Source organism: Crocodylus siamensis, chromosome 2, assembly GCF_052110815.1.
Source record: "Crocodylus siamensis isolate JL-2025a chromosome 2, ASM5211081v1, whole genome shotgun sequence".
Classification (NCBI taxonomy): Eukaryota; Metazoa; Chordata; order Crocodylia; family Crocodylidae; genus Crocodylus; species Crocodylus siamensis.
The window spans coordinates 52,867,069-52,881,522 of NC_143396.1; the positions used below are offsets into that span (position 1 = coordinate 52,867,069).

Genomic DNA, 14,454 nt, shown 5'->3' on the forward strand with positions numbered 1-14,454 from the left:
TGGAAGCCCATGTTGGCTGTATACTACCAGATGAAGGAAGGCTTGGAGAGCCCGCACAAGCCCATATCAACTGGAGACTCCCAGTCCTGGGTATGCCTGGGATGCTCCCACAACTGAGAGCCTTGTCATCTGAGTACCCAATTACAGGGGCAAGCTCCCAAGTTTGGGGGTGCACATAGGCCCACGGCTTCAAGCCCCAAACAGCAGACAGGGCTCCCAGCCACAGGGGCCCCTTGCCACATGTTCAATTAATGGCATGATAGGAACTAGCCACGAAGTTATTACACGTATTTTGTTGCATAACTTTGTGACTTATACCTCCTTTTATCACACCATTAATTGATTGAATGTGTGGCCAGGTGACAAATTAAGGCATGATTAACTGGTTAATCACATCTTAAAGTATAATGTGTAGATGGGGCCTTACATGTAGCACTCCCTGATCAGCCCACAAAAAATCATGGCAACCAATAGTCCAGAAAAGGAAGCTAGTTGGGTCTTTTACAGGACTTCAAGATTGCTCTCTGTGGCCCTGGACAGGTGTTCACTTCCAGTGGTTAAGAATGTCTGTGCAATTCCTACCACTGGAAAAATAGCCCAAATGCTGGAGGATACATATGCTTCAATCCCCTAGCTGGAGAGCTACACAGACAAGCTCTCCAGCCAGAGGTACTAGAGAGCTACTCTTTAGATCACCCTAGTCCCTAGGGGTGTCCACTGATTAACAATAGGCCCTCTTGCTGCCTGGGAAGGGAGCAGGCTGTCAATAGGCAGTTGGGTTCCAGCCCCAGGAGAATGCACCCTCCCTCCGTCCACCCTCCCAATTCCCAACATGGGATTATAGCGACCCTGGAGGGGGCGCATTTTCCCACAGCAGGAAGGCTCCTGGAACTAGAACCCATGGGGAGGTATCTCTGGGTCAAACAAGAGAACTGCAGGGGGCAGGGTACTGTTCTTCTATGAAGGCAACACTCCAAGAACCCTGGGAGTGTTGATGCTGTGATGCAGGTTCCTCCTGTCCTCTGAAATCCTTTGGGTTGAACCAGAGGATTGCAGGGGGTAGGAGGCCATTCTCTTGCAGTGGCAATGCTACTGGCAATGCTCCTATGGAGGAAATCCCCCCCTTACCTCTGCACTCCTCTGGGTAAACCTGGAGGAAAGCAGTAGACTCGGAGCCATTCTCCCTGGTGTGAACTTTTCTGTGGCTCTGGGAAGGTTTCTGCTACAAAAGAATGCCCCCTGCAAATCAGCTGATTGGGAGGAAGGAGGGTGAATTTTCCAAGTTAAGGTTCCCACAGGGCTCCCTGACAGCTTACCTCTGGATGAGCTATCAGGGAGCCAGTGCTCTTCTTCCCTCCCTTCCCCATGGCCTACAATTTTAGGATCCATGAACGGTGAGGAAGAAGGGCAAGGGATGGGATTTGCAGCATCCCTTTACCTGTTCATCAGCATTTATCCAAGCCAGGTGTCTCCTTCAAAACAGAGACCACTCCTTCCCCACTCTCTAGGTTGAGAGAAGCCAGGAAAAGCTCTATCACAGGCCCTTGTGCTGCCAGAGTGGAGATCCCAAGTCTTTTATACATTAGTCCTTGCTTCCTGCAAATTTCACAAAGTTTAGTGACAGACTTGCGGCTCATCCCACATGGGAAAGCCCTCTTTGTTCGTCTCATGTAATGGTTTAAGGCAGGTCCCCAAGCATTACCCACTGTTATTTCTAGAAGCTATGTTCTAGGCCAATGGTGTTGTTTCTTATAAACACCTTCAGATCAGTTGTTCCTGCCATGATTACTCCCAACAGATTGAAGGAAGCTAGTTAACGAAAAACATGTGCATATGTTGTTTACAGGGTTGCGCTCATTGAATATTCCCTCCTGAAAATTAAAATGAACTAACCTTTTCAGTTATTTTTCCAGAATTAGTCACTCTGAGATGTAGGGATATGAAAGGTTAAACGATTAATCATTTAATAGACAACTGCAGTGATAACTGGCTGTCTTACCCCAGTTATTTTTTACCTCCAGGCAGGTGCAGTCTGGCAAGAAAGAAGGGACGGAAGTCAGGTGATGACCCAGCAGGAATCAGAAGGCAGCAGGACAGGCAAGGGAAGGGAGGGAGGGAAGTGGGGTGAGGGTTGGACTAGTACCCATAGCCTAAGGGGAAAACAGCCAGCAGCCTTATCACTCATCAATTAATCAATTAGCTGTCTTTCACAGGTGCTCCTTCCCCCTCAGGGCAGGGCTTCACATGGGCTGTGTTGTGTGGGTGGGCCTGCTTCCTCCCTGCTTCTCTCAGTCAAAGGCCCAGGAGCAGCTCCCTGCAGCAGCTGTTGTATTATCAGTTAAACATCTAAACAATATAGCTTGAGGAGGTTAAATATTTACATCCCTTGTGAGGTGGTGCTTGAACACCTCCCACCCTTACAGAAGTAGCTAAAGAGGTTGCTCCCAAACTCCATGTATCATCTGGGACTACTGAGTGGCCAAAGCCACACCCATTACACCTGTATCCTCAGCCTTCCGCCCCAAACTCCCTGACATCTCTGAATGTACCATTCAGAGACAGGAGATATATGGTCCTCTTTTTAAAGAGTGGCTATGAACAAAGACTTTGACCAAAATATTTATAAAACTTTGGGAAATCTTTCAGGTAGGCTTTCCTTGTCTTCGTTTTGCAGACCATTTCAAATCCACATGTGCTGAGAGAACAATCACTAAACATAACAATCCTTTATTTTACATTCTTTGAGATTCTACTTTCACTTGCATCTAATTTATAATGTTAAGATTCTATTGATTTCATTGGAGATACCCATATCATGCTCTTCTGTAAGTGCGAGCAGTATATCTATATCACGTCTCCTCAGATTTTCTGTATCAGGCAAACAAAAGATTAGTTTGTACAGAGACTCACCATGTCTGTGTCTGAAACAGGTCCAAAACTGGTCACATAGATGTTAGTGAAGACTTCTGTTATACTATCTAATGTAAGAAGAGAAAAAACAAACATTATTAGCATCCTTTTTTTTTTTATTCTATACACAAAGTGATGGGAAACATTAGGAACTAGATTCTACTCTCAGTTGCATGGTGATAAATATGGACTAACTCCCCTGATTTCAAAGAACTACTTTGCCATCATATGGATATATGTATGTTACCAAATGAGAATTTGGCCCCGTGTGCTTCATTTTTGTTACAACAAAATGAAACAGCAAAATGCAAACATCTTTCTCATTTTTATAGCCAGCAAAATAATTGCACTGCCTGGTATTTAATAAGGTACTATAATCCTAAACACAAAATGCCTTTGTTGGAGAGCTATTCTTCCTATTGCGGCAGACCACTGCTGTTAAGGCTTTCTAATTCAAGGCTATTTTTTTCAGACTGAATGGCTTGCTCAAAGCCAAAGACAAGAAAGAGCTTACAACACAATTACTAACAGCACTAAAAATAACTACTCAATGGTGTCCTACATTTTAATTAGATACATTTTTAAATGGTGCATGTTTGAACTTAATAGTCCCTTCACTTTATATGCTATGTTACAGAATTATTGTTGTGGAACTGTAAATACAGCCTGGGAAAAATTTGGCTCCTAAACACTACAGTCAAACAACCATGAAATCAGAATATTAAATATTGTAGGGTTAAATAATTACCAAGTTTCCTAGCTTCAGTTTTCAATTAAGTTCAAAACAAAATGAGGTGTGCTAATGGTGATGGGATACAACTGTAGATATTTCTTAAGTGGTAGCCAACTATCACATAAGTACCAAGGCAACAAATGTTGCCTGACAGCAATCTTTTAGCTGAAAAAGAAAAAAAAGAATACTTAAATATACTAGAATCTGAGGAAAGGTTGAACAAACTCGGTGCATTTTGTTTGAAGAAAAAGAGATAAGAGACACATGATAGAAACTTTTAAAATTTGAAAAGCTGCCATTAACCAGAGAAAGAAAATGTTCACTTTGCCACAGAGGGTAGGGCATGAAGCAGTAGGTTTAAACTGAGGCAAAGCAGATTTAGATTAAATCTTGATGGGGAAAAGGCTTCTTAGCTACATGAACCACAGGACAATGAAACAAGCTGTTCATGGAAGTTGTAGAACCTCCTTTAAAATCTCTACTGAAGAAGTGGCTGGATAAGCATCCACCTGGTATAATTTATGAACAGTGAAATCCTGTATCTGCCCAGGGGGCTGAATTAGATGAATCTCTTGAGGACTTCCCGTTGATCCTGCTATTAACAAGGAATAATAACCTGCCCTTTGCTAGACACAGTGCTACTCTGGGTTACAGGAGTAATCACAGGCTGTGTAAACATGTTCAAATAATCCAGGAGAATTCTCCTAGTTTTGTTCTCCTGGTAGGAAAACTTACCTGGAGATATCTGAACAGATATTTGAATACTAAACCCCTGAAGAGCAGAGAGCTTGCAGTGCTAATGCTGAGTAGCCAGCAGAACTCAGCATGCTCTGTAGACTCCCTCAGTCTGCCCAGAGACAGATGGCTGCAGTGCATAGGGCAGCCCTGGTTGGCTGACCCAGACTGCTCAGAATCAGCCTTTGTCTCCTTGAAGCACAATATAGAGATGGTGAGGCAGGTATGTTCTTTTCCCTGCTCAGGGGTAGCAGAGTCCAGTGAGTGAAACACTGTCTCCCCACAGGGGGAGGGGTGCAAAGCACCCTAGCATGCTGGAGTACTATGCTGTGGCTTCTCACAGAAGTATATAAACTTTTGCTTTCCCAGGAGAAACTGGTTATTCCTAAGTTACTTAACTCTGGTTGTTCCTAGGTTTTTTTTTCTCTTGGAGCAACTATTTTTGTGCACCATGGTTTCTCCATGGAGGAACTGAATATCCGTATGTGGCCACAGTGTCTGTTCAATCTTGAGTTTCATATTTGATTGTAACACCCAAAATATACACTGAGAGTATCTTCATTCTGAGTTAAAGCTGTTCTAAAAGATATCTTTTACCAAAGATGCTGCATAGTCAGATTTCATGTTTTATTAAATAAATCAGAGTTGTCAAATTGGCCGGCCATGAGGTACTCAGCCACCACCCATCTCATTGCTTCTGCTACTATGGTTGCTGGGGTCTACAGGCTCGCCACCTCTGCTTCAGCTTCTGTGCCTGTATCTGCCTTTGAGGGTAAGATGATGTGGTGGGAGGGGGCCCATGAAGAGGTCTGCCCTGTCCACACTGCCCCTACAGCAGAGGGAGGAGACTGGGCTTCTCACAATGTACATGCTTCTGGGAAAGGAACCAGGCTGTGCATGTGACAGCAGTGGGGGCTGCCTGTGCAGCTCAAGAGAGCCATAGAGAACGACCCCTGTACTATGCAGCCCACACTGTGTACAGCCCACAGGGCATGTGCCCCTCCCGCACCACACAGAAATCAGACAGCCCTAATGAGCCCATAAATGAACCCAAAATATACATTTTACGTGATAAGTCTAGAGCGGAGGAGAGCAGCATAACTGATTTCCTTACATAATCAAAGATTTTTCTTACATACTGTAATAGACATGTTCATATGTATGTGTGCCATTGCCCTCTACTGGATGAAAACAGAAGTATTAATTTGTGTTTTATATAAGCTTTATATGCTAACAGCTAAGGGGAATATTACAGTCATTACACAATGAACTCTGTTTATGTGTTTAGTTTTGGGACTGCAAAAGGCAATGCCCTTGCCCAGAATTTGCACTTACAAGAATTCAACCTAAACAATGCTCATTAACTATAAGGAGCAGCCTTATCTAAGCTATTTACAACCTCATTAAGGCTCCTTATTTTATTTTATGGAGAGCCTTCTGCCTGTAATAACAGCTTTGAAGCTGACAACTCCTAGTCAGGTTCAGCAATTATGCATTTAAACAGAATCCAACCATTTTTTTTAAAAGTAGACAGTCAAGCTGTAGAGAGTCTATGCACTTAAGCAGTTTATGCACTTTACCAGTAATGCAGATAACTGAAGTCTGCAGACCACAGGTAAAAGATTGAGACCAGTGTAGCATCATGCAATTAAGCAAATTGAAAACCTATCCCATATGCCTAGAAGTAGAATACATTATACACTGTAAACTGCTGTGAACCAAGAGCAGCATATAACTGCAAGAGATATACAAAGGGAACACAAGGAGAAATTGTGCTGGTGCAATCTCTTCTGGGACTTTGTCTCCTGGCAGATGAATAACCCTGTGCTGTCATTTATGATGGCACTTGTACACCTCTTTCACAGTCAACAACCAACTACACATTTGTTTTTATAGTTTTGGATTCCATGCATCCTTTCCTAGTCACCAGACTACCTATAATGTATTTTCTTATTTTTAATACAATAAATAAAATATGCTTTTTAACTACAAGTTATCTATTTGAGGTACTTTCTGTATTCTGGCATATAGAAGATCCTTCCTTAACAAATCCTAAGTATGGCACCATTATTCACATTATGGTAATGTCCAGGAATTCTCTACAAATACATAACAAAAAGGCACTCCCTACCCCAAAAAGTTTACAATAAAAAATATAGAACAAGGACACCCAAAGCTTCTGGGACTGCCTTGCTCTCAACATGCCAGTAAGACTAAGTAGGTTTGGATAAAGCATCCTGGGAAGCACAAGTATAGTTCAGAAGTGCAGAGACTGCATATTGCTCATGAGAAACTTTCCAGAGTGGATTATACTATCCCAATGGTCACCTGGCACAGATGAAATAGAAGAGTGACAAGATGGAACACTCTTCAGGGGGCAAAAGCATGCTGCAGGGATTAATTGTAAAATTTGTCCTGCACTCCACCAGTAACGTGCAATCCTAACTATAATTCTACCAATGGTAAAGCATCACTGACCATCTGGTGTTCCAAAAAACCAGGAGCAAGGTCCAAACTAAATTGCAGTGGTGTAACCTGGGGTAACGCCACTGAAGACAACACAGGCACTCTGAAGCTACTGGTCAGGGCTGGATGCCAAAGCAGACACACGTGTGCAGCAGCCCATGTGTGTCCTCAGATTCCCCACAACCGCACCACACCAGAGTGGCCCGTCTCTGGCAGACAAGGATTTGACATACAGGTAAATTAGGTGAGTGAGGGGGAGGGGCAAAGTGCGAGGCCAGCTGTAGGAAATCGGGAAGGGTTTTTGCACCCCCCCAGGCCCCATATAGCAATGCCAGGAGGGATCCGCATGAACAGACCATGCAAACAGGTGCACTCTTCTGGGGTGCGCCGGAGATTGCACAGTGTTCACGCAGGGGGGCACGCAGAGGGGCCTGAACTCTACGCGTCGGCAGCCCCGGATGGAGACTTTGGGAGAGTGACAGAAGAGGAGTCTTCAACCATGGTACGGGCATGGTGCACAGCCAGGGACCCTACCCCAGTGATGCCTCCCACCCAGGGCTCCTCTGAAGCCTCTACCCAGATGGAGCCCTTGGGAGGGTCAGCTGCACCTTGCCCGCCCCACCTGTGGGGGTTGCCTGGTGGGGCCCCTGAGGCCTGGGAGTTGAGGGGGAAGGGGGGGGGGGCAGACAGGAGTCCCTTCACCTGTTCCATGTGTGCCCAGCTTGAGGCCCTGGAGAGGCAGGTGAGGGAACTCCAGGCAGAGGTTAGCAGGCTGCGGTGGATCAGGGCTGCTGATCATGAGATTGATGGGTACTTTCATTCTCTGCAGGATCACACACCTAGCAGGAAGACAACACAGCAGGGGACCTGACGCAGATGTATGTAAGACGGTCACCTCCAGAGCCAGACATCACACAGCTGGGACAACTTCTCCAGTACACCTGGGGAACAGGTATGAGGCCATGGCATCACTGAAAGACAGTGCAGTAAAGGAAGACACGTCCACAACCACCACTATGCAGACTGAGGGACAACTGGACAGCAGGCCGAAGAAACGCCACAGAAAGTCACTGTGGTGGGCAACTCCCTCCTGAGAGGAACAGAGGGAGTCATCTGCAGCCCGGATCACATGGTACGGGAAGTATGCTGCCTGCCCGGAGCTCAGCTTTGGTGCACTACTGTGAGGATTCCTGACTTAATCCAGCCCTCCAACTACCATCCCATGGTCCTCACCCCATTTATACGGCTATAAATGATGCAGCCAGGAGTAGCCCGGGCCAAATCATGGGTGACTACAACACTCTGGGGGCCAGGCTTAGGAGATCAGGGGGTGCAGATGGTCTTCTCATCGATCCTCCCAGTCAGCGGTCATGGCCAGCACCATGACAGCTGCATTAGAGAAGTCAACTTGCAGCTCCGGAGTTGGTGCCATCATGTGGGTTTTGGCTTCCTCGACCACGATTGAGAAGGGGTATGCTGGCACATAATGGTCTTCATCTCCCTTTGAAAGGTAACAGTCTGTTCTCTTACAGGTTGGCTGATCTCCTATGCAGGGCTTTAAACTAGGTTTGTCGGGGGACGGGGATGCAGAAGACAAGAGAGAACCTAGGAACAACGAACCATGAGCGGTCCACATAAGTACTAAGGGGACCAACAGGCATCAGGACAGGGGGGTACCAAGGGCATCTATCAGGGGGCTTAAGTGTCTCTATACTAATGCTAGGAGCATGGGGAACAAGTAGGAGGAACTCACACCCCTGCTTGCAAACTTGGTCAAAGACTTTGACCTAGCTGGATTAACTGAAACCTGGTGGGGCCCTATCAATGATTGGGCAGTAGGCATTGAGCACTATAAGCTGTACAGGATGAGGGGGGCATTCCTCTCTACATAAAGGAGCAATATACATCTTCCATAATCAAGATGGGATCAGAAGAGGAGCAAAGTGAGGTACAGTGGCTGAGAATATAAGGGGGTCAAAGGGAAAGGGACTTGGTAGTAGGGGTCTATTATAGACCGCTGCACCAGGATGAGCTAGACATGGAATTCTCAAGGCAACTCTCAGAGGCAGTTGGTTGTCATGGGTGACCTAAACTACCCTCACATCTGCTGGGAGGAACAATCAGCTAGATCTGATCATTCACATAGGCTCTTAACCTCCATACAGGACCTTCACCTAATGCAGGAAGTATATAGTCCCACTAAGGGAAATGCCTTACAGGACTTGGTGTTTGCTACAGGGGATGATGGGAGATGCAGGGTAACCTAGGGGATAGTGATCACCAATTGTTGGAATTCATTATCTGGAAAAAGGTGGGAAAGATAACCGGTAAGACAGAAGTGCTAGACTTCAGAAAGACTACCTTAATAATCTCCTAAACTCATTGAAGAGAGGCTCTGAAGCACAAAAGCATTTTGGCATTGTTGAGATGGCAGGCCAGGAAGGGTGGTCATTCTTCAAAAGATCGATCCACTGGGCACAGAAGGGAAGAATCTCATTGCACATGAAGTGGGGAAGAAGGGCCAAGAAACCCTCTTGCCTGAACAGAGAAATCCAGGAAAGCCTAGGAGTGAAAAAATAGGCATAGACTGTTGAAGAAGGGAGTAGCCACAAAGAAGGGGTATACCTACTTGTCTTGCACTTGCAGGGAGTCAGTTAGAAAAGTCAAAGCAGCAATAGATCTCAGGCAGGCATAAAAAATTAAAGACAGCAAAAAGTCCTTCTCCGGGTATACAGGGAGCAAAAAAAAAAATAGGCATATGGCAACATAGGACCCCCACAGGACAGACTAGGGCAATTGCTGACAGATGGGAGTGACAAAGTTGAGCTCTTCAATGAGTTTTTCACATGTGTATTCCTGAACACGGATAAAAGACATATCTCCCCATTGGACTATAAGCAGGTACACGAGGGATGCCAGCCCACCAACAGTTAGTGTCGACCTAGTCAAGGGATACTTGGAGGGAGTGGACACGTTTAAATCAGCAGGCCCAGACGATCTTCATCCAAGGGAATCAGTCAGTGTTATGGCAGAACCACTGGCAAAAATGTTTGAGCGCTTGTGGAGCTTAGGACAGGTCCCAGATGACTGGAAAAGGGCCAGTGTGGTCCCCATTTTCAAGAAAGGAAGGAAGGAGGATCCGGGTAACTATTGGCCAGTTAGTCTCACCTCTATCTTTGGGAAAACCTTTGAAAAAATTAATAAGGAACACATTTTCTGGAGTCCAGCAGGAAAAATAATGCTGAAGGGCAACAAGCATGGATTCATAGCAGGTAGATGCTGCCTGACTAACCTTGTTTCTTTTTACAACCAAGTCACAAAATGCTTAGATGCAGGAGCAAGGTAGATGTCATCAACTTGGATTTTAAAAAGGCCTTCGATATGGTGTCTCATCTCATTGTTATAAACAAACTAAGCAGCTGTGACATAGATGATTACACAGTTAGGTGGTTATCAAACTGGCTTATTGGGACACCCTCAGAGAGTGGTGGTAGATGGGTCTGTATCAACCTAGAAAGATGTTGTAGCAAAACCCCCAGGATTTTTTTGTTTGTTTTTTTAAATGTATTCTCTCTTCTTCCCCAACCACTTCTGACTTTTTCTCTCCTTCTCTATTCCCTAGATAAGTATAAGTATGCCAAGATGTAGGATAAGCTTTAAAATTTTTATTTGGGTAGCAAGTTTTTGGTTTTGGATATCCACTGTTTTATATTGTATTATTAGGTTTGTAATGATTCTTATTGGTGTATATTGTATTATTATCATTTTTGTATTGATTTTTATTGTTTCATATGGATATTGTATGGTTTAGGCCTGTGTTTGTAAGTGAACCGAAGTCATGTCAAGTCTCCATCTTGTGTCCTCTGCCTGGGCATCCCCTGTATCGTAACTGTATGAGTCACATATCCCTCCCATGTAAATTTGGTTCCCAGATGAATGAGAATGATTGGGAATGATTAAAATACAACGGTAGCAGGCCTCTACTAAATGGCTTGTAACAACTGGGCCATCACCTCGCATCGATTCATCCAGGAACCACGGACCTCACCCAGGAATAGAGACAAGAACCCAGCATTTGAAAAACAAAAGACCCTGCAAAACCAGCAACTCTCACCATTACAGACACCCAAAACCACACATTACTGCATGGAGCTGCATGGGCTCAGTACACCAGGGGCTGACCCTTGCCTGGGCATGCCTCCTGTGGCTAGGTCACACAAGGTCTGCCCCTATAAAAAAATGCAATGTAGACAGACCCAGTGTGACGTCCTCTCCATCTGGACCAGCACCATGCCACACCACCTATCCACCCAGAGGACCTGCCAGCAACCCCCCTCTGGACATCTACTGGACAAGGACCCCTTTCCAGCTTGGAATATTAGGAAATAGGTAGATATTACCTGCACACCTTCTCCTATAATTTGTACTCTCTCTCTCTCCTCCTGGATTTCAGTGAACATCAGACCCTGCACCAAGCCTCTCTAACCCCTGCTGCCATTGCGTGCGTGCATGGGAACCAATAAGACATTGTGTCACCATTTCCCCTGTTCAATAAAACCACTGTCATTTGCATCCCCAAGTTAGGTCATGTTTTACTAAATCCCAGTCCCTTCCTTATCTTAAATTCCAGCCTCATTCTCTCTCTCTCAGCTATAGCCCCCACCCCTCTCCACTAGTTTCCCGATCTCCTCTCAATTCCTACTGCCTTTTCCCTGTGACTTCTGCTGCCTTTCTCTGCTTTCCTGCTGCCCTGCTGCCTTTCAGTCTCTCCTGCTGCTTCTCCTGTAATTTTTCTGCTGTCCATCTCTCTGTTTTAAGCTTCCCCCGCAGCTTCTGTAGTCCCCCCCGCCAACAGCTTCCCAGCATCTCATGGCTGTCCTACAGTTTTCTCCAGCAGCTGGAGCCTTTCTCCAGCTCCAAGCACCTAATGCCGCTCCCTGCAACTTCTCTAGCTGCCCCAGAGCCATCCTCTGGCTCCCCGCACCCACAGCCCCTCTTTAACACCCACACTTTCCCTTAGTCCCATTTTCCCTCTCCCCACCTACCTTTTCAGCTCCCCCGTAGCTCTGGCTCCAGTCCCAGCCTCTGTGCTGGCATCCCTCCCCTGTTCTTTAGGCTTTGGGCGCTGTCTTTTAATCAATTAAGATCAATTAGCCTAAAGTTACCACTGAGCCTCAGTTCTTCAGCCCAGGCTCTTCTGGTCTACTGGTTCTAATTCCAGTCCTAGTGACTTTCACTCCAAGCAACTTTTACTCCCTACACTTCTACTTTCTTACCTTAACCTTTCCCCAGGTATCCCAAGTACACCAAGCACATACATACATACACACACACACACACACACACACACACATATCACAACACCCAACTTAGGAACTCACCTATGTGTATGCATAGGTGGGTGGTATGTGTGTAAATTAGTGAATACACATATATAGATATCATTGTGTATGTGGTATATGAATTAGTAATCCAGTTATGTGTATTGGATGTGCAGGTGTTGGTAACTGATTCTGTCTAAATTTGGTGTGTATAGCATGTATGGGCTTAAACTGGTGAACGGTATGCATGTGCCTCAGCTGTTTTGGATGAGTATGTCCCTGAGATGGTAGTACGTGTGTGTATGTATGCACCTAATTGATTTGTGTGTTTGTATATGTACAACTGTATACCACACCGTCTGTCTAACAGCACAATATTGAGATCCTGAGCATTGGCCTGACCCCTCAGGGCAACAATGTGGGCAGTGGGGGTTTCTCAAGGTTTAGTACTTGGACCAGTGCTGTTCAATACCTTCATCAGTGACTTGGATGAGGTCATGGAGAGCACTCTGTCCAAATTTGCAAATGACACAAAATTATGGGGCAAAGTAAATATGTGGGTGGTCAGGGAACGGATTCATGTGGATTTGGACAGGTTGGAAAAAGTGGGCAGAACAGAATAGGATGCAGTTTAACAAAGATAAGTGCAAAGTGCTGCACCTAGGGAGAAAGAATCACCAACATACATCCAAACCAGGGGATGACATTCTAAGTAGAACAGCTACAGAAAGTGATCTTGGAGTCATAGTAGACTCAAAGATGAACTTGAGTTGTCAATGTGACAAAGTGATAAGTCAAGCTAATCACACATGATCATTCTTAATAGGTACATCATAAACAGGTCTAAGGAGGCGATACTTCCCCTTTATGCAACATTGGTAAGGCTGCAGCTGGAGTACTGCATCCAGTTTTGGGCACCACACTTCAAGAAGGATGTGGATAACCTTGAGAGGGTTTAGAAGAAGGCTTCTCAGATGCTTGGGGCCTGTAGGTAAGACCCTATGAGGAGAGATTGAGGAACCTGGATCTCTTCAGCCTTCATAAGAGATGGCTGAAAGGTGATCTTGTGGCAATCTACAAATTCACTGGGAGGGGGTGGGGGGGGGCAGGAAGGAATACTCAGTTTACAAGGGCACTCCATTGGGGTGACTAGAAACAATGGCCACAAACTGAAAGAGAGCAGAATTAGATTGGACATCAAGAAGAACTTCTTCACAATAAGGGTTACCAGAATCTGGAACAGGCTTTCAAGGGAGGTGGTGCTCTGCCCTACCCTGGAGATCTTTAAGAGGAGACTGGATAAGCACCTGGCTGGGGTCATTTGACCCCAGCGCTCTTTCCTGCTTAGGGCAGGGGATTGGACTCGATGATCTACTGAGGTCCCTTCCAACCCTAAAAATCTATGAAAACCCTAATATACCTAGGATTTCACTTTGGTCTGGAAAAGTAGGGTTACATCTAAGACATAAAACAAACGTATATTTTATGTCTTAGAATAATAATGTGTACATATTAAATAACAAAATGTATAATAGTAATAACCCAAACAGGAATTTCTTTACTGGCTTTTAATACAGTGAGATACCAAATACAGAAATCAAGGCTAGTCTAGGGACTAAATCTCAAACACAGAAAAGGATTCAAAATTTCAACAAGAGAAAAATATTAGCAGAGTGACACTGGTGCCCCAACTGAAAAACTGGGGAAACAGAGAGCCAGGGGGAGGGGGAGGGGGACATAAAAAAGATGATGCCAAGCAACTCCAAAAATCTAAAGCCAGCTAGGTACTCTGCTACCAAATACAGGCACCTACTGATCCAGACTGGGGACTGGCATCCATGTTTCTGCTCTCTTCCACTGTACTACAGGTGACATTAGATTGTGACAGAGAATTAGGGCAGAACCTTCCAGCTGGCTGCCCACTGGCTGCATGTGGCCTTATGACTGGGTTAACTGTAGCCCCGCAGGCTCCTGCCCAGTCACTGTTCCCCCATCTCTCCAGCTGTAAGAGCATCCAGTCTCCAGACTCCACCCCAACCCTGCCAGCTTTTGCTGCTTGTGTCTACCCCTGAGGGAGCTGGATAGAGGCAGGGCAGGGAAGTGCAGCCAGGCCAGGGGACGTGAGGATGACTCTGGGGCTGCGTGAACACACGGGGTAGCAGTGGGGAAGGACAGATGAGCAGTGCAAAGGTGAGGTGGGGACACATAGTGCAGCAGTGGTACAAGTGCATGGTGCAGTGGTGGTGTGAGAAGGGAGTTATCCATGAGGCACGCAGCCCAGGTGGCCTG

General features: G+C 45.6%; 1 protein-coding gene across 1 annotated transcript in view; it reads right to left on the reverse strand.

Moving 5' to 3' along the window:
• The window catches only part of GABRA2 (gamma-aminobutyric acid type A receptor subunit alpha2), a 116,011-nt gene that overhangs the window by 65,376 nt on the left and 36,181 nt on the right, over window positions 1-14,454 (reverse strand). Inside the window, exon 4 of the mRNA XM_090035874.1 lies at window positions 2,911-2,978. Within this exon, the coding sequence (XP_089892000.1) occupies window positions 2,911-2,978 (68 nt within the window). The remainder of the gene's footprint in view (window positions 1-2,910; window positions 2,979-14,454) is intronic.